This window comes from Podarcis erhardii, assembly GCF_964252035.2.
Source record: "Podarcis erhardii genome assembly, chromosome: 6".
NCBI classification, from domain to species: Eukaryota; Metazoa; Chordata; class Lepidosauria; order Squamata; family Lacertidae; genus Podarcis; species Podarcis erhardii.
This window is the reverse complement of record NC_138510.1, coordinates 31,462,217-31,489,837: the sequence shown is the minus strand read 5'-3', so window position 1 is coordinate 31,489,837 and position 27,621 is coordinate 31,462,217. Positions and strand designations below refer to the sequence as shown.

The 27,621-nt window shown below is 46.7% G+C and overlaps 1 protein-coding gene across 7 annotated transcripts in view; it reads left to right on the top strand.

The window, feature by feature from the left end:
• The window catches only part of CHD6 (chromodomain helicase DNA binding protein 6), a 113,278-nt gene that overhangs the window by 64,375 nt on the left and 21,282 nt on the right, over positions 1-27,621 (top strand). For 5 of the 7 annotated variants that reach the window (XM_081864705.1, XM_081864704.1, XM_081864707.1 and 2 more), the window contains 17 exons: positions 740-798; positions 1,535-1,652; positions 3,784-3,870; positions 10,085-10,219; positions 12,332-12,453; positions 13,000-13,243; positions 14,097-14,273; positions 15,218-15,361; positions 15,809-16,064; positions 16,468-16,678; positions 18,463-18,658; positions 19,207-19,371; positions 19,654-19,836; positions 21,832-21,942; positions 25,291-25,493; positions 25,890-26,089; positions 26,775-26,934. In XM_081864705.1, coding sequence (XP_081720831.1) covers positions 740-798; positions 1,535-1,652; positions 3,784-3,870; positions 10,085-10,219; positions 12,332-12,453; positions 13,000-13,243; positions 14,097-14,273; positions 15,218-15,361; positions 15,809-16,064; positions 16,468-16,678; positions 18,463-18,658; positions 19,207-19,371; positions 19,654-19,836; positions 21,832-21,942; positions 25,291-25,493; positions 25,890-26,089; positions 26,775-26,934 — 2,771 coding nt within the window. The remainder of the gene's footprint in view (positions 1-739; positions 799-1,534; positions 1,653-3,783; positions 3,871-10,084; positions 10,220-12,331; positions 12,454-12,999; positions 13,244-14,096; positions 14,274-15,217; positions 15,362-15,808; positions 16,065-16,467; positions 16,679-18,462; positions 18,659-19,206; positions 19,372-19,653; positions 19,837-21,831; positions 21,943-25,290; positions 25,494-25,889; positions 26,090-26,774; positions 26,935-27,621) is intronic. The other 2 variants (XM_081864709.1, XM_081864708.1) reach the window with 2 other exon arrangements.

Here is a 27,621-nt window from a genome sequence, read left to right as displayed (position 1 = left end):
TCTGGGGTTAGAAGAGGTCAGTTCTTGTCCATTGAGAGTGTTGTGTGGCCTCTGTTATCTGCTCCTGAAGCATATGGGGGAAATTTAGTACAGTGGTGCCTCGCAAGACGAAAAGAATCCGTTCTGCGATTCTCTTCGTCTAGTGGTTTTTTCGTCTTGTGAAGCAAGCCCATTGACGGCTTAGCGGATTAGCGCTATTAGCGGTTTAGCGGCTTTTAGCGGCTTATCAGCTTAGCGGATAAGCGGCTTAGCGGCTTAGAAAAAGGGGGGGAGGGGAAAAAGGCGGAAAAACTCGCAAGACATTTCGTCTTGCGAAGCAAGCCCATAGGGAAATTCGTTTTGCGAAGCGCCTCCAAAACGGAAAACCCTTTCGTCTAGTGGGTTTTCCGTCTTGCGAGGCGCTCGTCTTGCGGGGCAGCACTGTATCGGACTTAGGTCCTGTATGCTGCATTGTCCTTCCTTGCTGCCTGGGTTTATTGAAAGTCTCAAGAGTTCCATTACTGATTGGGGATGGAAACAGAATTTTCTGCCTTCCCTTGCTCCACCTCTGTGCTTCTTGCCAACTGGGCTCCAGCATTCGCCCTCCCATGTATCATGCAGGAAGGTGCTTGAGTCTGTTACACTCTGTTCTGCTAGATCAGAGCAGAACAGTTCAGGTGAGATCACGCTGGCCGTACAGTGTGGTCCTAGTAACTCTTCCATGTAAATGCGGCTTACCGAGCACTTGCTGTTGTTCCAGACCTACCCAGGAGGAGCAACTTACGAGCAGGAAGAGTTCTACGTAAAGTACCGCAATTTGTATGTATGGCATGTGGTTTTTCTTCTTTCCAGCTTGTTTACGCATTGATAACGCATTTGTTCCTTCCACTCACTCCAACCTCACTGCTGTGTCTTTAGGGAACAAGTGCTAATTCCTTGCACCTTCTTGCTTTGTCTTCGGTTTCGCTGCTTCAGTGGTCCGCTGTCCTGTAGTCCCCCCCCCCAATTCACTTGGGTAGAAGGTCTGCTTCTTGCAGCCTACTTCCTTATTTGTAGTTTGACCTGACCTTCCCTTTAATTCCCCACTCCAAGTGAGTGATCTTTATTAGAAAGTGAGATTGACCATTGCTTACACGTGCTGCTCATCTGCCATGCAGTTCTGTTTCACCCTCCCCCCATTAAGTTTCTGGTTATGGGCAGTATTCAACTAATGCACCCTGTCAGCACAAGGGATTTCCACTGGCACGATGGGGCTCCCTCTCCACTCCTCCCCCTGCGTTCTTCCCATATGTGCTCCAGAAGGTTGGTGGGAACCTCTAGAACAGACCTAGAGATCTAGGGGTTGTTTAGGCGAGGGGAGGAGAGGGAGATGAAGTCACGTTGCGCATGGGACATTTTATGAAGCACTGCATTGGATACAACCCTGTGGCTTTTATGGCTCTGTTTGTTATGATGTCCTAGAGTTGTGTTCCCTTGGGGGGTTTTTTTTAGGGGGGGGTAGGGGGACAAGCTCTGTTTCTTCATGCCCTTTATGGTGTTTTCTGCTCGTTTGCAGTTCTTACTTACACTGCAAATGGGCCACAATGGAGGAGCTGGAGAAGGACCCACGCATCTCCCAGAAGATCAAGCGTTTTCGTAATAAGCAGGCCCAGATGAAGCACATTTTCACTGAGGTGAGCATTGACCCTGGCGGGCTACTCTGACACTCCCTCCTCGAATTATGTGACGTGTCGTGTGTCAGGGCTTCATTACCCACGGGTGCTTTTTCTCAGCATCACCAAGGTTTGTGCGTGTATGGAGGGTCCCCATTGTCACTGCTGTGACCCAGCTGCCTCAGAGGAGGTTCCAGGAATGACCAGAGTTCCACCAGGCCTCTTCTTCCACTTACTTGCATATGCACATGTGCTTGAGCTCTGTAGGTAGATTGGTCTCACTTAGAATGAAATTTAATATGAATTTATCGCTCTTGCCAGGCTTGCTACCTGCAGCTTTTTCCATGCATCCCTGGTGGGTATAAATCAGAGCAATATGAAATTGAAATTGCTTTCTAACTGCGGCTGCGAATCCTTGGAGTTTTGAGCCCTTTGTCTGTACAGGTTCTTGGCACGAGTGTGAAATGTTTCTGGTGGAAGGTGCCACATCATTCCCTTTTGTCTGCGATGAGCAGCTGCTCCTCTGCTTGATGCACTGGGGTCCTCACCTCCTGTCTCCTAGTGTGAGAGCCAATTCCCACACTGCTTTCCATATTCTTTTGTGGCAGAACCATTGAGGTTTTTAAAGAGACACTGCTGTGATAAGCAATCACATTTCTGCATTTCTTCCCTGAATTAGCACCTCTGTTACAGAGAGAAAGAGGAAGGAAGCGCTGGCAAGAATAAAGAGCTGCTGGTTTCCACCTGCTCATTATTTATAAGCTGTCAGTTAATCCATAGCCTGTCTATTGGCCCAGATAGTTGAAAATGCGAAGTTGCTGCATTTTGAATGGGGCAGAGCTCTGTTTGATGACATTTTGCCCCATAACAGTTCCATGAGAACCAAGGTAGCCAGAATCTTTTTTGGGGGAACATGATCTTGGATGTTCCTCTCTTTGTGTCAGATAGCATACTGTGCCCTTGCTAGATTTAACAGGATGCCATACCTTTGCATGTTTGTGTTTAGGCATACATTGCGGAATTTTCACCTCAAGTAGGAAGAGGAAAAGGATGGCTTGATGGTTCATTGTGGCCCTTCGTGGCTTTCCATTACATCTGTGTAAGACCCTTCCAGTTAAGCCCTGGTCGAACACTCAGAAACCTTATGGACTTTCAGGAAACCTAATTCAGTTTGTTGCTGCTGCTCTCCCTTCCTTGATAATCCTGCACAGGCTTCTGCAGACAAAAAAGAAAAGAAAAAAATCACCTTGAGGAAGGGTGGTGATGCAGACGTTGGCAGCAGAGAGCTTCCTTTCAGACAAGAGAGGCTCTTAGCTGGTAAATGATGTGTGGGGTGTCATTTTCTGTTTTGGGCTTCCAACTTCCTTCCGCAAGGTAAAATCTTCTTTGGCTTAGGGAGGAACTAGCACTGGAGGCAGGGCCCCAAACCTGTTTCAGGTTTGACCCAAAGGGGGCTGGACCCTGCACAGAATGGGCCAGCACACTCCGAGTATGGGGGGTTTGCATTTCAAGCTCTCTCTGCCACATACCATCTGCATTTCTCAAACGAACCTCAGCATAGCCTGAGAACACCCCTCTTACTTATGCACCTTCGCTGTTTTAGAAATGTGAAAGCCTGAGCAAAAAAGGTTTTTTTAGTAGGGGGGGTTGGTTTCCATTTTTCTTTTTAATCCCCTCTTCCCCAGTATGAACATCAAAAGAGGCTTGGGCAGAACCCCCTTTTATGTCACTCAGGTATGTACATTTGCCTGTATGAATTGGAGTCATCAGATGAGGGATGTAAGGAGAGGTAAGCAGCCTCTGCTGCTTCTGTTAGAAATGCTGGAGGAGTTTGGTGAAGACTCATTTGCTTGTGTAGGAATGAGTCATTAGGCAGAACCAGTGTCCAAGGACCTTCAGTCCTTTCTCAGTCCAAAATATAGCTCCTGTATTTAAAAATAAATAAAGTTGCTGACCGGACAACTAATGCTTTTTTACTGGCTTATGAAAGAGGGAGTGCCTGTGGCAGCCTGTGTGGCTTTCTTATACCACAATAATCCAACAGATCCTGGCTTAATGGCTTCAGAAGCTATTGTTTTAATGCTTACTTTGTTCAGTCAGGTTTTACCCTGTCTTGATGTATGTCCTGTTGTTTTGTATCCTTTTCTGCCAGCCTGATGAAGATATGTTCAACCCAGACTACGTGGAAGTTGATAGAATTTTGGAGGTGGCTCACACGAAGGACTCTGACACCGGGGAGGTAGATGTTGTTCTAGCATGGTTGCTCCTTGCAGTTGACAGCTCCTTATTAATCCCTCTTGTTTTCATGACGGACCATAGAGTGTGTGCAGTGTGAGCGCCAGAGTAGTGTGGCACTGATAAGAATGCCAGGTGCTGATATTTAATGCTGGGCATATCTGTTGCATGCAAATGTCCCAGCTTCAACCCACTCACCTCTTCCCTTTTCTTTGAATTAGCTGTTTGGGGGGGATGGATTAATTAAGGTCATGCTGTTTAACGCAAATCTAATTTATTCATCACTGTGGAGGGCATAACTAATTGCTTTTAAATATTCTGAATATGCATGCTTCTTCAAGATAAGAACTAACTAACTGTCAGGGAACTGCCATCGGAGAGAGAGGTGGTGGATAAGTTCCATGAGAATAGGAGAGAATCTGCAGCAGAAGGAACCAGCAGGGGGAGTGCAGGAGTCACAGTGGAGGGGAGGCTCTGGGATACTTCCAGTGACGACCGCGAAGAGGTAACAAGACCCCCGTTAGGAACTCCCACCCTGCGCCGGAAACTGTCACGCAGAGAGTCACGAAAGCGCATGTCTGTCAAACAGCTTTTATGTTGGCGTAGGTTCCGTAGACGCCCACTGTCAGATTCTACCAGCGACTAACGGAGTCATGCTTTGGGGAGCTCCGTTAGTGCCTAGGTTGGGATGACCAACCAAACCCCAGAGGGATCAAGCTTTACGCACAAGCAGCTCATTATCCCATCACAGCAATCTGACAGTCTCTGAAAGCAGCTTGTGCAAGCAGAGGGCATCATGAGCGAACCAGCTGGAACCGGAGGTGCAGGAGCTGGGGCTGGAGGAGGTCCAAGCCTGGAAGACAGGTACAGGGCGTTGGAGGTCCAGCTCGCGCTGCAAACGGCGAGGCTCGAGGAGAGGAGGGCTCAAGATGCGGATAAAGGGAAACCCACCCCACTTGCCAGAAAGGTGCCTGGATTGGTGCAGAAATGTGGGGGGGATCCCAGGAACTATCAAGCCTTTAGGACAGAGATGCAATATGCTCTTAACCTACTGTTTGATGACTTCCCTGATGAGAACTCTAGAGTGGCGTACGTGATCGGCCATCTAGAGGGAGGGGCGAGGGACTGGGTGCGGCCCCTGATGGCAGCCAATAATGAAATCTTAAAGGACACTATGAAGTTTTTTCGCGCCATGGACTTGATGTTTTCCAGTGAGATTGAGCAAGGGGTGGTGCGGAGGCAGTTAATGGCGTGTAAACAGGGGAGCCGATCTGTACGTGAGTACTGGACTGAGTTCAGCATGCTGATTCATAGACTGGGGTGGGACCTTGCGAGTGAACCTATTCAAATGCTGTTTGAAGAAGGGCTCTCTCCGGCAGTGAAAGATGAACTTTCCCGGGCGCCCAGGGCGGAGTCTATGGATCATCTGACTAAATCAGCGCTGTCCATAGGAGCGCGCCAGGAGGCAAGGGCTTTGGAAAAGCGGGAAGGAAAAGGGGAACGTTGGAAGGATTTCCGCATTCCAGAGATTCCGGAGCAGCCTTTCCCGCCAGCAGAGCCGATGGAAATTGGAACAGCGCGCGCGCGCGCAGTTTCAAACACCAGTGAAGGGCGGAAGAAGGAGGGGAAGGGCGCCAAGAGATGTTATCTCTGCCAACAGCCAGGTCACTTTGCCAGAGTCTGTCCGCAAAGGAAGGAATGGCAAGGAATGGCGGGAACTGTTGGGGGGAAGGAGGAAGGAGAAACAAGCAGCGAGCAAGTAAAAGCCAACGCCTGGCTGCCAGCATCAGGGCACCGCAGTCAGGCAGAGGAGAAGTGAATGTGCCCACGCCGGAACCTCCAAGACCAGCGCTTGTGATAGAGGTGTTGCTGGAACTGTCCAATGGACACCCACTAAAGATAAAAGCGCTATTGGATTCAGGCAGCTCCTGTAATTTCATGAGTAAGGAGTTTGCAGCTGAACACCAGATACAGACTATCCCATTAAGTAAGCCTTTGCAGGTTACCACGATTGATGGGAGGGAACTGTTGGGAGGAGAAGTGAGCCAGCAGACTGTTCCAATGGTAATGAGGGTGGCAAGACACACAGAACTGATAGCGTTTAACGTAGCCACTTTGGGAGGAGCTCCCATTATTTTGGGAATGAGCTGGCTAGCACTACACGATCCTCTAGTAGGCTGGCATCAGAGAGTGGTTTCCTTTGGATCAGCACATTGCCTAGAACACTGCAAAGAGGGAGAGGTTCAGGCAGGGGCCAGGGCCACTCTAGCAGGGGTGGAAGTGATGGGCAAGGGCAAGGTGCCACCACAATATGCTGACTTGATTGACGTCTTTAGCGAAAAGGAAGCAGATAGACTGCCCCCGCACAGACCCTTTGACTGTCAAATTAACTTACTCCCAGGAGCACAATTGCCAGTGGGCAAGCTGTATGCAATGTCAGATAGTGAAATGCAGGAGTTAAGGGAGTTCATTGACAAGAATCTCAAGCGAGGTTTCATCAGAGAGTCACGAGCGGTGGGGGGCAGCCCAGTGTTCTTTGTGGACAAAAAACACACGGGCAAACCGAGGCTTGTATGTGACTTCAGAAGCCTAAATGCAGTGTCAGAACCAGTGACTTTCCCTATGCCTAGAATTGATGACATTCTGACACAGGTGAGAAAAGGGAAAATTTTTACCAAGCTGGACCTTAGGGGGGCATATAATTTGATACGTGTGAGAAAGGGGGATGAGTGGAAGACCACTATGTTCACCCCCTTGGGGGCTTTTGAGTATTTAGTTATGCCTTTCGGATTACAAGCGGGCTCCGCCTGCTTTCAATCATTCATGAATCACGTCCTGGGGCCACTGCTCTACAAGAACTGCGTAGCGTTCTTAGATGGCGTCCTGGTGTACTCAGCGAATGAGGAGCAGCATGTGCGAGATGTAAGAGAGGTACTGAGCAAGTTGCGAGAAAATCGGCTGTGGGTGAAACTGGAGAAGTGTCAGTTTCATACCAGGGAGGTGGAATTCCTGGGGTACCGGTTGTCTGACAAGGGGTTGGCCATGGATCCCAGCAAGGTTCAAGCGGTACTGGAATGGAAAACACCAAAGACCAAGAAGGACGTGCAAAGGTTCCTGGGCTTCGGAAACTTCTATAGGAAGTTCATCAAGAACTTTGCCCATTTGACAGCGCCTATCACGGATTGTCTTAGTAGCAAAAAGAAATTTGTTTGGACGGAAGAAGCGCAGCGGGCGTTCGAACGCTTAAAGCAGGCGTTTGCGTCAGAAGAGCAACTGTTGCATGTGGATCTACAACAACCAATGAGAGTGGAGACTGACGCGTCAGACCGAGCGGTGGGGGCCGTTCTTCTCCAGCCGGGAAAAGATACGTCTGAATGGAGACCGTGTGCATTCTTCTCGCGGAAGTTGAACAAGTCCGAGAGGAACTACACAGTATACGACCGAGAACTGCTCGCCATTCATGAAGCCTTCCGGAAATGGCGGCACTTGCTGATTGGGGCGCAGCACAAGGTTCAAGTCCGAACTGACCACAAAAATCTGGAATATTGGAGAACAGCCCGAGTGCTGAACCAGAGACAAGTACGATGGGCCCAGGAGTTCTCCAAATTCCACTTTGAGATTCGTTACGTGCCCGGATCCGAGAACGTGAGGGCGGACGCTCTTTCCAGGAAACCTGAGTACTTAGAGGGGGAGGGAGCGCCCGAGGCAAGGCATGTAATCCCTGAAGACCGCTGGGTGTGTGGGGCGGCATTGGTGGGGCAGAGGGAACTGATAGAGGGTACTGAGAACGATGAATACGCCCAAGGGAAACTCAGAGAGCTCCGGAGGGCAGAGGAGAACACAGGGGGGTTTGAAGAAAAGAACGGGGCGTTGTATTACAAAGGGGCACTGTACATACCCGACGGGGAACTGAGGGGCAGAGTACTCAAGCAGTTGCATGACAGCCCCACCGCGGGACATTTTGGACAGCACAAAACCATGTGGTTGGTTACCAGGGAGTTTTGGTGGCCCAAGGTGAGGGAGGACGTACGGGAATATGTCAGGGGTTGCGTCAGGTGCCAGCGAGCAAAAGGAGAGAGGGTGGCGCCAGCGGGGCTATTACAACCCTTACCCACGCCCGAAAGGCCATGGGAGGCAGTATCCATAGATTTTATGACGGACCTGCCAAAATCCAAAGGCAAAACAGCTGTCATGGTGGTGGTAGATCTATTAACCAAGATGTGTCATTTTATAGCTTGTTCACATGCAGTCACAGCGGAGGAAACCGCCAAGTTGTTTGTAGAACATATTTTTAGGTTGCATGGCGCCCCCTTGAGGGTTTTGAGCGACAGAGGGAAACAATTTACTTCCAGGTTCTGGAGGAAACTGATGAGCTTATTACACGTAGAACTCAATTTCTCAACTGCTCGGCACCCAGAAACCAATGGGCAAGCGGAAAGGGCAAATGGGATTTTACAACAATACCTGAGGTGTTATCTAAAAGACAGAGAAAATGATTGGGTGGATAAGTTACCTCTAGCAGAATTTGCCTACAACAACGCGGAGAACGTGTCCACAGGGATGAGTCCCTTTCTGGCAAATTATGGGTGTCACCCCCGGGCATTCCCAGGAGAGGGAGGGGAGAGGTGGAGCGTGCCGGCGGCGGAATATTTTTTTGAAGAGATGGAAGCGATCCACCGTCAGCTTCAACTTAACTTAGAGAAAGCCAAGGAAGAATATAAGAAGCAAGCAGACAAAAATAGGAGGGAAGGTGAAACCATAAGGGTGGGGGACCGGGTGTGGTTATCCACCCAAGGACTACCGTTCAAAGGAGGGTGTAAGAAATTGAGACCCAAAAGATTGGGACCCTTTGAGGTCATACAGCAGGTCAACCCAGTAGCATTCAAACTCAGGCTGCCCAGTCACATGAAGTTACACCCAGTATTTCACAGGTCATTACTGTCGCCGTACCGAGAGGGACGTGAGTGGGGGGAGCATGAGAGAGAGGCCACCCAAACGCCCGTGATAGAAGAGAGAGAGCGCGACATGAACGTGGCAGGAATCATTGATTCCAGGTGGAAGGGGAATCAGGTGGAATATCTGGTAGAATGGGAGGGGGAAGTAGAGTCGGAAAACACTTGGGTACCAGCAGAGGTAGTCAATGACGAGGTTTTAATAGAAACATTTCATCAGCGTTTCCCAAGAAAACCGCAACCCGTGGCACGATTTAGAAGGGAACACTTTGGTACCACCGATGAGGAAGGAGAGTTTGAAGGGTTCCCTGAGTCAGGGGTGGGTGAGGAAGCCGACTCAGACGAAGAAGAGGAAGACGGGGAGAGAGACGGTACGCCGTGGCTAGAAGTGTTTGAATCCTCGGACGACGAGGAGAGTTCCTTCAGGGGCTTTCCGTCCTCACCGCCAGTGGGAGAGGAGGCGGGAGGGGGTGAAGGGGGCCCTGGGGGGGAGGTGGATGTCAGGGAACTGCCATCGGAGAGAGAGGTGGTGGATAAGTTCCATGAGAATAGGAGAGAATCTGCAGCAGAAGGAACCAGCAGGGGGAGTGCAGGAGTCACAGTGGAGGGGAGGCTCTGGGATACTTCCAGTGACGACCGCGAAGAGGTAACAAGACCCCCGTTAGGAACTCCCACCCTGCGCCGGAAACTGTCACGCAGAGAGTCACGAAAGCGCATGTCTGTCAAACAGCTTTTATGTTGGCGTAGGTTCCGTAGACGCCCACTGTCAGATTCTACCAGCGACTAACGGAGTCATGCTTTGGGGAGCTCCGTTAGTGCCTAGGTTGGGATGACCAACCAAACCCCAGAGGGATCAAGCTTTACGCACAAGCAGCTCATTATCCCATCACACTAACCAACCAAATGGTCCATCACTGGGCCAAGATCTTCTGCTCACCCCTGAGTTAAGGTATATGCGCAGTTTATTATTATTATTTTTAGAAAAAACAGCCCCTCCTCTGCCTTAGGAATGTTTTTATGATAGCTGGTTGTACAGTTGCATCTGTCAGCATCCCTGCACTCAGTTCCCATCGCTCTTGATGCAAAGCTTCCTTATCCTTGGTTTCCTTCTCTGTAGGGATTTGTGCAACAGATTTTTATGTGCTTCCATTTGCTTAAGGCTCTTGCTTTCTTGGTATATGTACAGAACAGGGTTCCCAAAGGAGTTCTGTCACTTGCGCTTTGTCACTTGTTTTCTGCATCTCCTTTGTTTTCCATGGGTTGCAGGAGGTGACTCACTACCTGGTGAAATGGTGCTCATTGCCTTATGAGGAAAGCACTTGGGAGCTGGAGGAAGATGTCGACCCTGGAAAGATCAAAGAGTTTCTCTCTCTGCAAATCCAACCAGAAATCAAATCCCTGGTAAGAGTTAAGAGAGAAACTTCAGTTTAATCAGGAGGGAAATGTTGTGTGTTGATGAATTTTAGCGTTAGGTTCTTCTCAATCCTGGCACTCTCTCTTAAGATGTTGCTCCTACCCTTATCTTGATATTTTTGCTGAGGCTGTTCAACTCACCGCAGTAACCTTCCTCTCTTTCCAGCCCTTCCTCCCCCACTTTCATCCAGATGTCTCACAGAGCATCTGCTAGTTTAGCCTTGGCTATTCATGTAGTGTTATTATCTGCTGCTTACCATCATTTTGTGGTTGCTTGATAGTGGCTCTTCATATCTTTTGTGATGTGAGCTCCAGCTGGATGGTGCAGAGATGCTTTGTAGGTGTCATGTTCGGTACATGAGTTTGTAACTAATGGCTCACTGACATGAGCAGAGCTGACCCCCATAAAAAATAGGTAGTAGCTTCCCTGAAAACCAGGAGGACTGTATTAGGCAAGTCCAGTCAGGCTTATAAGATGGAAGTGGTGAGTGACTGATAGTCACGATGTCTGTAGATTACCTCCAGTTTCAGTGGCCTTGTGCTGAGTCCCAGTTGCTGGGAAAAGGGAATAGGAGAGTGCTGTTTTGCTTAATTGCTTATGTGATTCCTTGCTTGCCCTTCACCATAAGCTCCCTAGGGCAGGTTACAACAATAGATATGCAGTCTAAAAAAGGAGATAAGCCATTACAATGATAAAACAAGTAAAATTATGAAACTGTATTGGAAAGGACCTGGGTCCCACAAACAAAACAAGACACTCTCCAAAGGGAAACAATTATTTTTTCCCGCATCTGGCTTGTTGGGCTTCCTATAGATGTCTACTTTTCCACTATATGGGAACAGAATGCTTTTGCTCATTTTATTTTTAATTGTGTTGTTTTATTGCTTTGTTGTTTCCTGGGCTTGTTTTGGCGAAAGGACGTGAAATAAATTTAATAAAAAATATTATTGTTGGCTAAGTAGTCCAACCTGGTGTGAGGCAGTCCTCTATGTTTCTGATAAATTCCTAGTGTATTCCACTCATCTTCATTAGGAGGATTTATTCACCAGTTTGTCTGGCTGCAGTCTTGTACACATTTACCTTTGAGTAAATACCACTGGACAGCTGTGCATAGGATTGTGCTGAAAGATTCATATTCTGTCTTCTTTCTATGAAGACCTGGATGGAGTAGGAGCTGTGCCTTAATGTGCTGCTAATGTTGAGCAGAGCTGTGGCTACTTCAGTGGCCTTCTAAATAAAGTCCAACCCTTTGAAGGTCCCTTGCTGTGTAGCATGGCTTATGGATCTATATCTCTTTTCAGCTTTCCTCCACCCTTTGAAATAGCTGGTGTAGGAACAATTTCATGTAATAAATAAAAATAAACAAATGTTGCTTTCATCAAAGGAATCCGAAACTCTGGATGGGGTCATGTGTGGGATATGTTTGTGCCAGAGGGATAAAAATGAAATGCTTCCCTAGAATGACTTATGTGGATGGGTTTTTGGTATTGTTCCATTGTGTTATAGATCCTAATGAGTATCATATTATAGGTCAGTAAGGAGTTTTTCCCCAAGCCCTTTTTGCTTACTTTAAAAAACAAAACAAAAAGCTTTTGCCTGTAGGATGTGGCTTCAGTCACCCAGAACTACTTCTTCTGTAGGGGTTCTGTTCATTCCTGTTCTGCGGCACACTGTGATCTGAATGATGTAAGTGCCCTAGTTTGTTCTTTGTGCCCTGAACCACTATGGGAAAACTTATGAACACATTGCATGTCTTTACTTTATCAGGCTCCTAGTGTATTCTGGCCTAATACAGCATTCTGGCCATCATAAAGTTGGCATGGAACACATGTGCTTCCATCACTTAGGTTCACCCCTTCTGCTGCCAGTAGAGGTAGGTGGGTTGAATTTGATGATGGGGTTTTCCCTTTCAGCCCTTGGGAATCTGTGAGTGCATGGCACTTTTGCCATAGCCAGTACCATACCATAAACACAAAATGTAGCTTGCTATAGAATGTGGGAACTAGTTAGAAGTGCTAATCAATTATGAAAATATCTTTCCCAAGATAAGATTAGTCTTTGCACTAGTCACTGTACGCCTTTCTTATTTCCCCCTCCAGGAGCGTCCTGCCTCTGAGTCCTGGCAAAAGTTAGTGAAAACTCGGGACTATAAGAACAACAACCAACTGCGGGAGTACCAGCTAGAAGGAATGAATTGGCTGCTCTTTAATTGGTACAACAGGTGAGTTGCAGATGGCACAGGGGCATCTTTGGTAAATGTCATCAGTAACAATGAAGTAGCAACAGGAGTTGTTTGAAGGGGTGCTGTTAGCATATTTCAGAGGCTATAAGCATTCAGCTGGGTTTTGGGGATTTTTTGTTGATTTGGTGTATAGTTTAATTGGTTTGACATCTTAGTCACTTGCAGGGTAGCTGGAGCAAATGTGCCTATAACTTATGCTAGGAATGTGGAGGCAGGAGAACTGTGCAACTGTTGGAAACGTGCAGCATGGGAACCTAACCCCATACAGTGTGCACATGTTGCTTTTGCTGCAAATGTCTGAGGCTATTTGCCATCAGTACTAGTTAATTTGGCACTCATTTCCGTGGGATGTAGACATGAACGCTTAAGAAGCAAGTAGGTGGGGGGAAAGCGCGCCAGAAGGTTAAACAACTTGTCTAGGTAACACACTTTGTCAGTGTTAAAGCCAGGAATCATCTGCAGGAGGCCTTGCTCAGTTGTGTGCTTCCCAGGGATTGTAATACCTGCTTGTGGTGTTTCCCATAGGAAGAACTGCATTCTGGCTGATGAAATGGGTTTGGGGAAGACAATCCAGTCCATTACATTCCTCTCTGAGATATACCTGATGGGCCTTCGGGGGCCGTTCCTCATCATTGCCCCACTCTCCACAATCACAAACTGGGAGAGAGAGTTCCGCACGTGGACTGAGATGAATGCCATCGTGTACCATGGCAGCCAGATAAGCCGCCAGATGATCCAGCAGTATGAGATGGTGTACCGGGATCCACAGGTTCGTGATGCTCTCTGGTCCCCAGGCACGCCTGGAATTCTTGCTGCTACTGCTGTGTCTGGGTGTGTTTTTTAACTTCCGTTGGGAATGTGGCCTGCAGGGTTCCTAACAATGCTCTGGAGCAGGGTGGGGAGGCTTTACTACATTGGGGAATCTAAAACCAAGGAGTACATGAAAAACAACAACAAAATTTAAGAGCCCTGCAAAGGTCCATCTCATCCAATGTTCTCATGGTGGCCAACCAGAAACCTACGGGAAGCTTGCAAGCAGGACCTGAGTGTAATTTGCAACAACTGGTATTCAGAGACAACCTACCTCTGACTGGAAATAAAACACAGCCAACATGACCAGTCCACTTGTAATTTAGAGTAGTTGAGGGTAGTGTGAGTGGTGCAGCTGACTCAGTAGCGGCACATGTTTGGGAGGTTCTGAAAGTGAGGTTCAGGCTGCACCTTCCCCCACTGTCAGAATTGAACAAAACTTTCAGAAAGCAGAGAGTGGGGCTCTACCACCTGGATACCTTGGGGGAGAAACCTAATTGGGAAGGGCTGCTTGTCCTTCAGTTATAGATGCAGACTCCAGGTGCAATTAATAGTTCCCCTTCTCTACTTATGGGTATGCTCAGTGAACAGTGGAGTTATGCTAGGTATGGGCAACTGCTGAGTAAGGAGAAGATTACTGGTGATGTAGTTCCATGGCCTCTGTTTTAAGTGGAGCTTGCAAGTCCCCTTCTGTTGAGCTTGACTGGCACTTTTCAGGCACCAGGTGCCTCAGTCAAGAACTTGAGGGACTCCTGCTACCTGAGCAGTCCTAGCTGCTAGCAAACTCTCCCATCTTGTTTTGGTATCTCCAGGGCAATCCTCTTTCAGGGCTCTTCAAATTTCATGTAGTCATCACCACCTTTGAGATGATCCTGGCTGACTGCCCAGAGCTGAAGAAGATCCAGTGGCGCTGTGTGGTAATCGATGAGGCCCATCGGCTCAAGAACAGGAACTGCAAATTACTGGAAGGACTGAAACTCATGTCTCTGGTGAGGCTTTCCAAATTGAATTTCTTCTTCTGTGCACTGCGGGAATCCAACCCTGGTACGAGGTTACTGAATGCTGTGCATGTGCACACCAATTTCAATTGCTGTACTGTGGCCAGGATCCTACTCCACAGTTGCACAACACACGTCCTGAGGTTTGCCCAAGATACCGTATTTTTCACCCTATAGCACGCACTTGAAGCCTCTCGCTCTCCAGGCTTCAGGAAGCTATCCGCAAGCCTTGGGAGCCTGGCAGGAGCTGCCGTGGGCTCGCAAGGCTTGCGGGCAGCAGCCTGTTCTGGGGGCTGGGGTTGGGGGAAGCTCGGGCTTACCCCGCCCCAGCCCCACGGCTGGGGGGGGGAAATAAAAATTTATTTATTCCCCCCCAAAAAAACAACAACAACCGAGGTGTGCCCTATAGGGCGAAAAATACGGTAATTGTGCTTTGTCCCTGCATGGCTCTGAATGGGAACTTCTAGCAGCCTTCTAGCTATGTGCTGCATGTCTCTCATGCACACCAGAGGCATACCATAGCATAGCTTTTCCAGTTATATCCTTAGGAGAGTCACTGTGTCTGGATGAAACCATCAGTCAAAACTTGTGGACTCTTAGCATTTTCTACAGCGGGCAGTTTGGGAAGTTAAGTGCTTTCCTGTAGGAAGATGGCTTGGAGCCATCTGGCTTGCAATAGAATGTTTGCTTCTCCCTCAGGTGGCAATGGTTTGGGCAGGGCAGGTGCTGGCTGTAAAGATGTAAGAATGGTCTATGAGAAGCTGGCTTCTCCAAGAGCTGAAAGCAGACCCTTTGACTGGCAGAGTGACCTGTCACCAGCTGCCTCTGCTCCAGAAGCAAAAGCACTGCAGGGCCACAATGCAGGAGTTAGTGCCCTGTCCATCCTGTTGCCTCAGCAAGTGTCCTGTCCTGATCTCTCCCTGCATGGCAAATAGGAACACAAAGTGCTCCTGACTGGGACACCCTTGCAGAACTCGGTGGAGGAGCTCTTCAGCCTGCTGAACTTCTTGGAACCACAGCAGTTCCCATCTGAGACGGCTTTCCTGGAAGAGTTTGGGGACCTCAAGACAGAGGAACAGGTAAATAGGAAAGGTTGCAGGACTGACTCTCAGCTGGTGTGCTGAGCCGGGGCTCACTTCAGTAGGGCATGTGTGTTTCAATGATTCTCCCCCCCCCCCCCCCGTTTTTAGTTGCCTTTATCTGTAAACCGCCTTGAGTCCCTGACAGGAAGAAATCAGAGTATAAATAAATATATAATAGTAATAATAGTATGTACCACTTTTCTCCCAACTAGGCATATTTGTTGCATATGCTACTTTCCCTGCTTGAGGCTCACAAAAGAGCAGTAAGCGGGCTTTGCCCTGACATCTTAGAATTTGCATGTCTGAGTTCTGGGCAGTTGCTTACTTAATCAGTATGCTAGGTCTGGCATATGGAGAGCCTTTGTATGTGAAGTTCCAGAGTTGCTGTCTGAGCTGAGATCCCATGCAGTCTTAATGGATTATCTTTCTTCTTGATCCTGGTAGGTAAAAAAGCTCCAGTCTCTCCTGAAACCCATGATGCTGAGACGGCTGAAAGACGATGTGGAAAAGAACCTAGCACCCAAACAGGAGACCATCATTGAGGTAGAACTGACCAACATCCAGAAGAAATACTACCGGGCTATCCTGGAGAAGAATTTCAGCTTCCTGTCCAAGGGTGCTAACCAGCACAACATGCCTAACCTCATCAACACCATGATGGAGCTGCGCAAGTGCTGCAACCACCCCTACCTCATCAATGGTAAGGGGTGGGGCTGGAATCTGGGTACTCCAGCACACTTGGCCTGTGATGCTGCTGCAGTTTCCTCACCCGTAGTGAAGTGGCAATAGTTACCGTAGCAACTTGCAGATGAATCAGGTGTTTCCTTAGGGGGTGATGGTGCCATCAATGGTTCCAGCAGCGGGGACGGGAGGAGTTCTAGTCAACAACATCTGGAGAACTACAGGTCCCCCACCCTTGGCCTAGAGGTATAAGGACTGCCTCCTTCACCCCCATCACAGTTCCTTTACCAAAGTCTCCGTGGTAAATAATGAGCAGCACCAAAACAAAGCAATAATGTGCTAGGGATGTTTTGGGAGTTGATTATGAACCTTGAACCACTGGTGAATTTCCCACCCACCCCCCCTCTCTCTCTCTGGGCCAGGGGCAGAGGAGAAGATCCTGGAGGATTTCCGTAAAACCCACAGTCCAGATGCTCTTGACTTCCAGCTACAGGCGATGATCCAGGCAGCAGGCAAGCTGGTGTTGATTGATAAGCTGCTGCCGAAGCTGATTGCAGGCGGGCACAAGGTGCTGATCTTCTCCCAGATGGTGCGCTGCCTTGATATCCTGGAGGATTATCTCATCCAGAGGCGGTCAGTACAGCCCAAGAGCTCGCACCACAGAGCATCACCTGGATCAGTGATATCCTTCCAGAGCATGCTAAGCTGCTAGGCTTACTGTCATCTTCCAATGCACTCATATATACCATTTTCTTCTCCCCCTCTGCCTAGATCCTCTCCTTCATCCTCTTACTGTTTTTCTCTTTCCCCATAGATTCTCTTCCTTTACCCTTGGAGGCAGGAAGGGAACAGCTGTGTTGTGAAAGCAAGCACAAACCCTCCATCCCTTGCAGCTGTCATAACTCACTTTCCCTGGATCCATTCTTCTCTGTTTATTTGAGTCACAATCTGCCTTGAACCACTACCATGCGGGATAGCAGTCCCTACTGAGAATTCAGTACCCATAGAGGAAAGAAACCATAGCTCAGTGGTAGAACACATGCCTTGCATGGAGATAGTCCCAGGTTCAATTCCTGTCATCCCCTGTGAAAAATAGGATCGATTGGTCACTGCTAATCACAATAGACAGTAGAGGGCTAAATAGACAAATAGTTTCATCTGGTATAAGGCAGCTTCTTAATTGTTCCTAATTAAGAAGTAGTCCAGTCATTTTAAGTTCATTGTCATGCGGTAAAGTCTTGTGGCACCTTAAAAGGTGCCACAGTTACTATAGCGTAAGATTTTGTGGAGTAGAGTCCCATTTTTATGATGTGGGCTCCAGTCTATGAAAGCTTGTGCGCTAACACATTAGTTAGTGCTTAAGTTGCCACAAGGCTGCAACAGAGTTATGTGGCAGCCCCTCTGGAAATCATAGCAGTTCACTGTGATGTGTATCTATGTAGTTGCTTTCTCACTGTGAGACTAGATGGCTCCAGCAGCCCTCCTGCAGTTTATCAGTTCTGTAGTGCACACCTTCTTCTCTGAGTGAACCAGCCGCTGCTGGCTTAAAAGTGCCTCCCTGGTGGAGACCCGCTCTCTAAGCAGCACACTTGCAGTTACTGTCTCGAATCTTATTCCAGCTGCTTTCTGTAATGTGACAAAGGCTGCTAGAAGTCGCACAAGAAGTAGCACATCACAGTTGGGAAAATCCTGGGCTTTAAGTTGCCTGGTGCTTAGAACTTTAATCTGGGACCTCGGAGACTGAATAGGTTTTTTTTTTAACATGTAATACTAGTGCCTATTTGAAATACATTTCCAGCTCTTTGCATAGTAATCTAGTTGCTTTACTACTTCTTGACTATTGGTATCAGAGAACATCTTACATAGAAAGCCCTGGGGGGGAAGTGGGCTTTGGGTAAAACTGGGGGATTATTATAGGGGACCAGCTTGGTCTTGGAGTACCAGGTGTATTTGCTGATATCAGAGTAACTCCTAGATCCTATGCATGTCTATTTAACAAAACAAAAAAAAAACAGATACAGATGGTGGTGGTGGTGATATTTTAGCACTTTAGAGCATGGCTGCAAAGCATTCCATCCACAATGCCTCAACAATCCTGGCAACAAGCCTGTAACATAGGCCAGCAGTATTCTCTTTATATTGTAGAGATTGGGGTAAGATTAAGAGCTATTAGTGTGATTGAAGTCTCCCAAAGAATTCATAGCTAGACTGAGATTTGAAACAGGGATGGCTGCTTCATGGCCATTGCTCTTTTCCACAACACCAGAGTAAGGAAACTGGGTTTGCTTAGCTTTACCAACACAGCTCTGTTGCTAATTTGGCCACAGTTGGAGGCAGAAAGTCCTGGTTCTGTGGTGCTGCTGTTCCTTTTTTGCCCTATTCCCAAGGTGACCTATTATGCCTCCCTCTTTACACAGGTACACCTATGAGCGCATTGATGGGCGGGTGCGTGGGAATTTACGCCAGGCTGCCATTGACCGCTTTTGTAAGCCGGATTCAGACCGCTTTGTGTTCTTGCTCTGTACACGGGCAGGAGGGCTGGGCATCAACCTTACCGCTGCTGACACCTGCATCATCTTTGACTCGGACTGGAATCCACAAAACGATCTGCAGGTACTGCCAAAATCTCTGAGATGGGACCACAAGGTCCAAAGGTCTGGCTAAAAGCTTGTGGCTGTCTGTGGGAACAGAGGCTATGTAGAATGACCATGAAAAATGTGGAACTCACTGCTCAGAAGGCAAAAGGGTGCTTGAAGGGGCATGAACCTGACACTTCCATCTCTTCCACATCAATAGGGTATCTCTTCCAGCTTCAGGTGTACATGCATTTTTAGTTTTCAGTGGGTTTTGTACTCATAAAAGTTTTCCCAACAATAAAAGTAAACTCTAATATGCCCCGATTTGGAAATGCTTTGGTTGTTTCTGAGTCTTACGGTTTGTGAGTCTTATGGTGGTGTCTATTACGGTCTTTTATACAGGGAAGCCTTGGCATGGCTGTTCTTCCTCCACCTGATGGGTTCAGATGCAGTTCTGAGAGGGTTAAGAGAGGTGGGGGGGGGGGAAAGGATTTTGATGGTGATGTGGATGGAGAAAGCTCCCCCGCTGCCTCCAGTTCGGCCAGCTCTGTCTCCAGTGATGCCTTCCTTGTCTCTCTCCTGTAGGCTCAGGCTCGCTGCCATCGGATAGGCCAAAGCAAGGCAGTGAAGGTCTATCGCCTCATCACTAGGAACTCTTACGAGCGAGAGATGTTTGACAAGGCCAGCTTGAAGCTAGGCTTGGACAAAGCGGTGCTGCAGGACATAAATCGCAAGGGGAGCAACAATGGGGTAAGGAGGCCTTTTGGAACCATGACCTTTGGGTCTGCTAATTTTCATTCCTTTCTGTAGACTTCATAGAATCATAGAGTTGGAAGAGACCCTGAGGATCATCTAGTCCAATCCCCTGCAATGCAGGAATCCAACGTGGGGCTTGAACCCACATCCCTGAGATTAAGAGTCTGATGCTCTACTGACTGAGCTATCCCAGAACCTACTTTTTGAAGTTGCCAGTTTTTTTTTCTGTTCTCTGTCCAAGGTGGGGTTCTCTTTTCTTTTTGTTTGTCTCTTTGGAAGGTGCAGCAGCTCTCAAAAATGGAGGTCGAAGATTTATTGCGAAAAGGCGCTTATGGGGCTTTGATGGATGAAGAAGACGAAGGCTCCAAGTTCTGTGAGGAAGATATTGACCAAATACTGCAACGCAGAACCCAGACCATCACTATCCAGACTGAAGGGAAAGGCTCCACATTTTCCAAGGTTGGTGTATATTGTTTGCTGGGGTGGCAAAAACCAGCTGAGCCTGCAATAGTCCTCTTAGATTTTAAGTAGCTTGCAGGCATATGAGAGCATGGCTTTGGGAAGAATGGGATTGTGCTCTGCTCCGTTATTTTCTGCAACCCCCTCTGATTCTCACAGGCATTTGTTTTTGTAAAGGTTGAGCTTCTTTTCTGGTTTCATTGCCTTCTTGGTTAAGGACTCTCAGACTATTAGAATGCTACCTTCTTCCTGTGACACTAAAGGTGTCTGCTAAAGAAATACAGAGAAATACAATTATGAATCAGAATTACAATTGGACAGTGGGTATGAGTAGCAAAGAAGAGGAGAAGGTGTTCAAACCTCCCTGTTGGAGGCACTGAAAACCGGTTGCTGGGAATCACAGTTGGGCAGAGTGCTGTTGCACTTGAGTCCTGCTTGCGGACTTCCCACGGGCACCTAGTTGGCCTCTGTGAGAACAGGATGCTGAACTAGATGGGCCATTGGCCTAACTCAGCAGGCTTTGCTTACGTTCTTATGATAGATAGATGATAGATAGATAGATAGATAGATAGGTAGGTAGGTAGGTAGGTAGGTAGATAAGATAGATAAGATAAATAATATAGATAATTTAGATAATTTATTACAGTCAGAGACCAGCTTATAAAACACACTTGGGGTACAATCCCAGAAGGAAAACAAACATTTAAAACAATGTACAACAATAAATTTAAAATTTATAAATGCGATAAGCGTATAGACACTTAAAACTTTAAGATAAGATACCGCAGAGAGGGACGCGGGTGGCGCTGTGGGTAAAACCTCAGTGCCTAGGACTTGCCGATCGCATGGTCGGCGGTTCGAATCCCTGCGGCGGGGTGAGCTCCCGTCTTTCGGTCCCAGCTCCTGCCCACCTAGCAGTTCGAAAGCACCCCTAAGTGCAAGTAGATAAATAGGTACCGCTTTCTAGCGGGAAGGTAAACGGCATTTCCGTGTGCTGAGCTGGTGCTGGCTCGCCAGAGCAGCTTCGTCACGCTGGCCACGTGACCCGGAAGTGTCTCCGGACAGCGCTGGCCCCCGGCCTCTACAATGAGATGGGCGCACAACCCTAGAGTCGGACACGACTGGCCCATATGGGCAGGGGTACCTTTACCTTTACCTTACCGCAGAGAGATGACCCAGAGTCACCCATGGAACCGAGTTTGGGGATTTTCTTAACAAAGTAGTTTGGGTTGGGGGATGGTCTGCGCCTATAGATCTGTACAAAGAATCTGGCAACCATCCGGGTTGTCTTATGTTGTTCTTATGTGTTTGACGGAGCTGAATCATTAGACTGAATAGTCATATGAATTGTTTCTATCTAGCATTTGCCTTGTGACTCTGGTGTTGGCTCCAGGACACTGGAGCAGCTGCCTCCCTCAGTTATTCTACCTTCTTAGCACAGCAGGTTCATGGGGGTCTTGTCAGTGAACCCTCTGGTGGGGGTGTGGGATGCCAATGATACTGACCATTGACACAGGCCCTGTGTGACCCCAGCCATGCTCCTTGCCTTCTCTATATTAGTGAGATGTTTGTCCAAGGGGTCTTGGGAATCACGTTGTAGTCTGTGTTGCATAGCAGAGAATTGGCACCAAGAGAGTTCTCGGGGTGAGACACTGTGTTTGTTTCTCACCTCTGCCTATATGTATCAACTATATGTTTGGCTGACAAGCTGGGTTTCTTGAAACCAACCTGCTAAATGCAATGCCTAGTATGTATAAATATCCAGAAAAAAACACCATTTAGAAATCCTAATCACGTATTGTTTATCCCAGGGCCTAACATACCCAGCATGTTGGAGAAAGCCAATTGCTGGGCATTCTCTAATTCAACTACCAAATTATTTGTCTGCACCCCGGTGTGGTTTTTTTCTGGGTGGTTCTGCATAAAGGATTCATGTCTCTCCTTTGTTCTGCTGCTGTGTGAGGTATAGTCTGTTAATTTTCATTTCCCTCCCAGGCCAGTTTTGTTGCTTCCGGAAACAGAACTGACATTTCATTAGATGATCCCAACTTCTGGCAGAAATGGGCAAAAATAGCAGAGCTGGATACAGATGCAAAAAATGAGAAGGTAATTATGATGTTACTATTTTGGAACTGGAAATAAAATGCATGCACAAACATATACACCTACATAACTGTTTGCAGCAAGCTCTATTCAATGGTGCTTTGGGCTACTGTTAGTGCATAATGGAGGACAGGAGCTTGATGCAGATCATCTGAACATCTCTTCTGCAGGAACTTGGGTCATGCCATCCCTTTCTTGAACCTGATTCTTAGAATCCTTTCTAATACTATAAATTCATGCTGAGGTCCTTGGTCTGAGGGTTGTCCTGCTTGAGCAGTTTTTTTGACCCACTCAGGTACGGCACAGTAGTACAACCTGGTCCTGAGTCAGCATATCAGATTCTAATAACTTTATCCAGCTGATAGCTTTGACTAGCAAGTGCATCTGATACAACTTGTAGATTTAAGTTATGTCTGTGTTATGTGTTGAGAGAGCTATTGTAAGTTAAAGCCCATTCCTTTTTCAAATTATCTAGCAATGCCTGGTATGTCGTAAGTATCAAACGAAAAAGTACTTATTTATTTTAATTGTTTCAAATTCATACATGAAGAGTCTAGTAGTCTCCCATCAAAGGAACTGATAAGGTCTATAGTGGCTTAGCTTTAGCAAAGTGCTCCCCAGTCATTCACTGGGCCCAACTTTGGTTTTTCTTAACAACCTAAGCTTTAGTTTATTTCAAATTAAACATTATTCTTCTTCATCTCAGGGTGAAGAAGTCTGTTTTAGCATCTGTCTGCCTGCCTTCTTTTCAGCCACTTCCTTCAGTGTAGCCTGGGGTATTTAATGCAAAGCAAGTCCTGTTGATTTTACTTCCAAGCAAACTTGCTTAGAATTGTGGCCTATAGTAATGAACTGATGTGTAGTGTGAAAAACATTTACTTACTACATATGTATGTCTACAATACATATGTTTGCATGACGGTGCACATGTGAAGGCGCACACACACACACACACACACACACTTGCATAAAATTTTCCAATATAAGATAGAACACTGTCACTTAAGTCCTGTTGATTTTACTTCCAAGCAAACTTGCTTAGAATTGTGGCGTATAGTAATGAACTGATGTGTAGTGTGAAAAACATTTACTTACTACATATGTATGTCTACAATACATATGTTTGCATGACGGTGCACATGTGAAGGCGCGCACACACACACACACACACACACACTTGCATAAAATTTTCCAATATAAGATAGAACACTGTCACTTAAAAATCCAGAGGAGAAAAGAGAACTTTTTAAATCAAGTAAACGTTACTTCTTCAAGATGCATCATAAAACAAAACACAGTGATTGAAGTTAGTATTAACATTCTGAATGAAGCTGGGTACAGTTTTAAACAGCCTTTCAATTTTAAACCAGTCTCTAAATTGAGCGCCAGATGCAATTTATCCTCAGCTCCCACACTTAGCAATTTAGATGCTCTGTGCTGTGAAATCAAATCAACTGACATTGTAAGAATGTAAAATTCAAGCATATAATTAAAGTCGTTTTCTTTAAAACCTGATCTACTATTTTCTACCATTTCTTTTTCTTTTTCTGATTTCCTTAACATTGCTGTTTTTAAGGTGAAAAATCTGCACACGCCAATATAAACAGCAGACATTGGAGGGAAACCTCATTACAAATAAATATTTTATATCTCTTTAAGTTGTATTACCTTTACAACCACCATTCACCATTTTGTTTGAAAAGAGTGCTGTTTTCAGGTTTCATGTAAAGTTCTGATGAATTCACCATTAACAAATTACCGTATTTTTTGCACCATAACACTCACTTTTTTCCTCCTAAAAAGTAAGGGGAAATGTCTGTGCGTGTTATGGAGGGAATGCCTACGGGTGGCATGCCTACGGATTTTCCTCCTCTAAAAACTACATGCGTGTTATGGTTGGGTGCGTGTTATAGAGTGAAAAATACGGTAATACCTGTATTTTCAAAATACTGGAGGTGGATGTTCACCCCTTTTGTCTTTAAGCTCATGTTGACAGCTGTGGCTTTTGCATAGGAGCATAGAATGAAAGGAACCAATCACTTTGTACTGGACCAGGGAGAGATGCAGACAGTGGTTCAGGCTTTGGATTTTGACAGTCCAACAGCTTTGCATTGTCCTTCTCTCATACTGATGTGAGTTGTAGCAACTAAAAGTATTCCTGTTCTTGCTGCCTGTAGTCTGCCAAAGGCAAGACTGCCTCCCCAAAAGGATACCATATCTCCCATTCTTTCCTTCCATGCTTGCTTATCAGATAGTTGCTGCTGTTAAAGGGAAAGGAACTCCCCCCCCCTTCCCCCGCCTTTGAAAGGTATTAGGTGGCTCCAGCCATCACAGTCAGTCTTCTTAGTTGGAGGCACTGAAAACAAGAGTGTGGTTGCTGCGTTTTTTTGTGGGGAGGAATAAACACTGAAGTGTTCAGCTCCCTGGAAGAAAAACAGCATACGCGGCTGCCACCTCCTGAGCCCAGTTGCTGTACCTGCTTGCTCAGTCAAACAACTGGTTCAGTATGGTCCAGCTACCTCAGGCAGAAGCAGTCATCTCTGGTGTCTGCCCTATTTATTAATTAAAGTTCTATACCGCCCTTCATCCGAGGATCACAGGTCAGTTTACAATATAAAACCACAAAAATGCATAAATAATAACAAACAAAAGCAATACCCCGCCCCTCCAGTTTAAAAGGCCATATATTGTTTTAATAGCTAAAGGCCTGGGAGAAGCTGGATATTTTTGCCTGGTGCCTAAAGATACGTAACAAAGGCACCAGGCAGGCCTCCCCGAGGAGAGCATTTCACAAACAGGGTGCTACCACAGAAAAAGGCCTGTTCTTGTGTTGCCATCCTCTGGACCTCTTACAGAGGAGGCACATGAAGAAGGGCCTCAGATGATCATTGCAGGGTCCGGGTTGGTTCATATGGGGAGAGGCTTTAAAATGTAGCCTAAGGATAATGCCTTCTAATACTCCAGCTAGGGCAAAAGAAGCCACAACAGAGGGAATAATGCTATGCAACAGACCACTGAGATATTTTCTTCTTGTTTTCCTGCCATAACATAACACACGTACAATAATGAACATGGGTGGAGAGAATAAAAGAGTCGCTCTGAAAAACAGGAAAGTGGGGGGCAGGTGCACAGTCTCAGTTTTGTCTCCGGCCAACTCTTAAAAATAGATTTACCAACTCATGGCAATTTCAGCTGTGATTTTTTTTAATATAAAAAAGATGTATATCAGTGCTTACTTCTGAAAAATCTGTAGATGTTACAGTTTCAGAAACAAATGGTTAACCATCCCAGGCAGCTTTGGGTGCAGATTCAAGTAGTTACATCTGTTCTTCTTTTCCCTTCCCTTCACAGGAGAGCCTCGTGATTGATAGGCCCCGTGTCCGTAAACAGACCAAACACTACAATTCCTTTGAGGAGGATGAACTTATGGAGTTCTCTGAACTAGACAGCGACTCCGATGAGAGACCCACACGCTCGCGACGCCTCAATGAAAGAACGCGCCGCTACCTACGGGCAGAATGTTTCCGTGTGGAGAAGAACCTGCTTATATTTGGGTGTGTCTTTTTGTTAAGCTTTTCCTGGGAGCCCAGCCCCATATTATCCTGGCCCTAGAAGGTGGGTTCTGTGGTGTGAGCAATCTGTGAAGTGTTCAGTGCAGAATAAGTGTCCAGTATTTCCCAAATTTTATCAGCCATGGCATTTTCTGCAATGCCTAGAGGGAAATCTGTGGGAGGAATAAATACTTCTGGGTCTAAAATCCATAACTAGTGATGAGGATCCCTCCTTTAGCAATACCCTGCTCATTTTCCTCTATAGTTTCCCTTTCTATGAGTCTCTCTTCCTTTTCTTGAGCCTGGCCAGGCTTCATTGATAAAGTGCAGTGTGGGAAGATGCTGGAAAAGCGCCAAGGGTCCTTATTAGTATGTAAGATACATCTCGTGTTTTTCAAGCTGGGGGCGCTGGAAAGACATATTGACCCATGGCCGGTTTAAATGGCATCTCAACGAGAAAGACATGGAAATGATCTGCCGAGCACTCCTAGTCTACTGTGTCAGACATTATAAGGGAGATGAGAAGATAAAGAGTTTTATCTGGGATTTGATCACTCCCACAAAGGATGGACAGAACCAGGCCCTACAGAACCATTCAGGTACAATAAGCTCATTTTGTTGTTGTTTTATCACCTCCTTTAAGCTTCAGCTTTACCTCAATGCAATGAAAGTAGGAGCTAAATAAAAACTTCCGACATGGGGTCCTTTTCTAGCTAATAAAGCACTTGCTAATAAAGTGTAAAAGTTTTAAGTCCTCCGTTTAGTGAATGAACCTTCATTTGTAATCTGCAACAAAGACACTTCTCAGATCAGAGCTGCATTACTTGCATAGAGACATGGTGTGAAAAGATTTAAGACTGAACACAGAGCAGTTATCTATTGTGATTCTCCTGTGATTCCCTGCTGGGAACTGGCACATGCAGACAAAGCAGCAGTATTTGATCCCCTGCTCATCAGCTAATGAGCAGGGAGTTCAGTCCTGCACAGAACCGTGTAGAGAGCAGGAGTGCTATTTCTCCTGTGTATTTCCCATGGGACCATGATAGAAGCAGACCCCTATCCCCACTCCCCTGTGGCCCAACTTCAGCAGGTGGGCGGAATCACCCGCTTTTCAGTCAACCTGATGTCATTCAGTCAACCTGATGCCAGATGATATGACAGGTGGAGGGCCCTGCTCATCTGTCACAGTTCATATGAGGAGATAAAAGATCTGGCCATAGATCTGCTATAGAGCCATGTTGAGTCTGCAGTGATGCTCATGATTCCTCCCCCTGCCTACTGCAGGCTTATCAGCCCCAGTGCCAAGAGGAAGGAAAGGGAAGAAAACCAAGAACCAGATGCTGCTCCCTGAGATCAAGAATGCTGACTGGCTCACCACCTGCAATCCAGAGATTGTCTTACACGATGACAGCTACAAAAAGCATCTAAAACAACATTGCAACAAGTGAGCAAATGGGGGGGGTGCATTATCCATTGTGGGGTCTTGTTTGATCTATCAGCTGCTGCGCATGTTCACTATGGAGGTACCTCAAACCTTTTTTTGAGGAAGTCTGCTCCTGTTTTTGCACCTCTGGAACCAGGAGTCAATCCCCCCCCCCAACTTGGTGAGAACTGTTTGAAGAAATTGAAGTTGAAGTTTGGAAAACTATATGGAGAGGAAGCTGGGATTTCCTGCTGTGGATCCATGAGGATTAAGGATAGTTCCCCAGCTCAGATTTTTCCAGACTGTAAAATGGACATGTGAAATTGGAAAACTTCTCAGGGACATGTGCTTCCACTGCTCCTCTTCCCCCCCAGGTCTGGTGCAGGAAACAAGCACCCACTCATTCCAGTGATTAGATATGTTTAGCTTCTCTGTTTTGGTGCAAGTCATTGAGAGAAATGCATGCTCTCTGCTTGTTCAGAACATATTTGAATAAAACCTGGTGGATTTTTGCAAAAATAAATAAATCATGATTTTCTGAAAGAGGCTATGGAACTGGCAAATTTTGCTCACTTCTTTACAGTGCACAGTGGACACAGGATTGGAACTGTGCTCCCCTGTGTCCCAAATGCAACCCAGCTGGCACTAGGTAGTCAGTAAGGGGACACCAAGCGAGTGTGCTTCTTCTTAACTGTCCGGTTTTAGAAA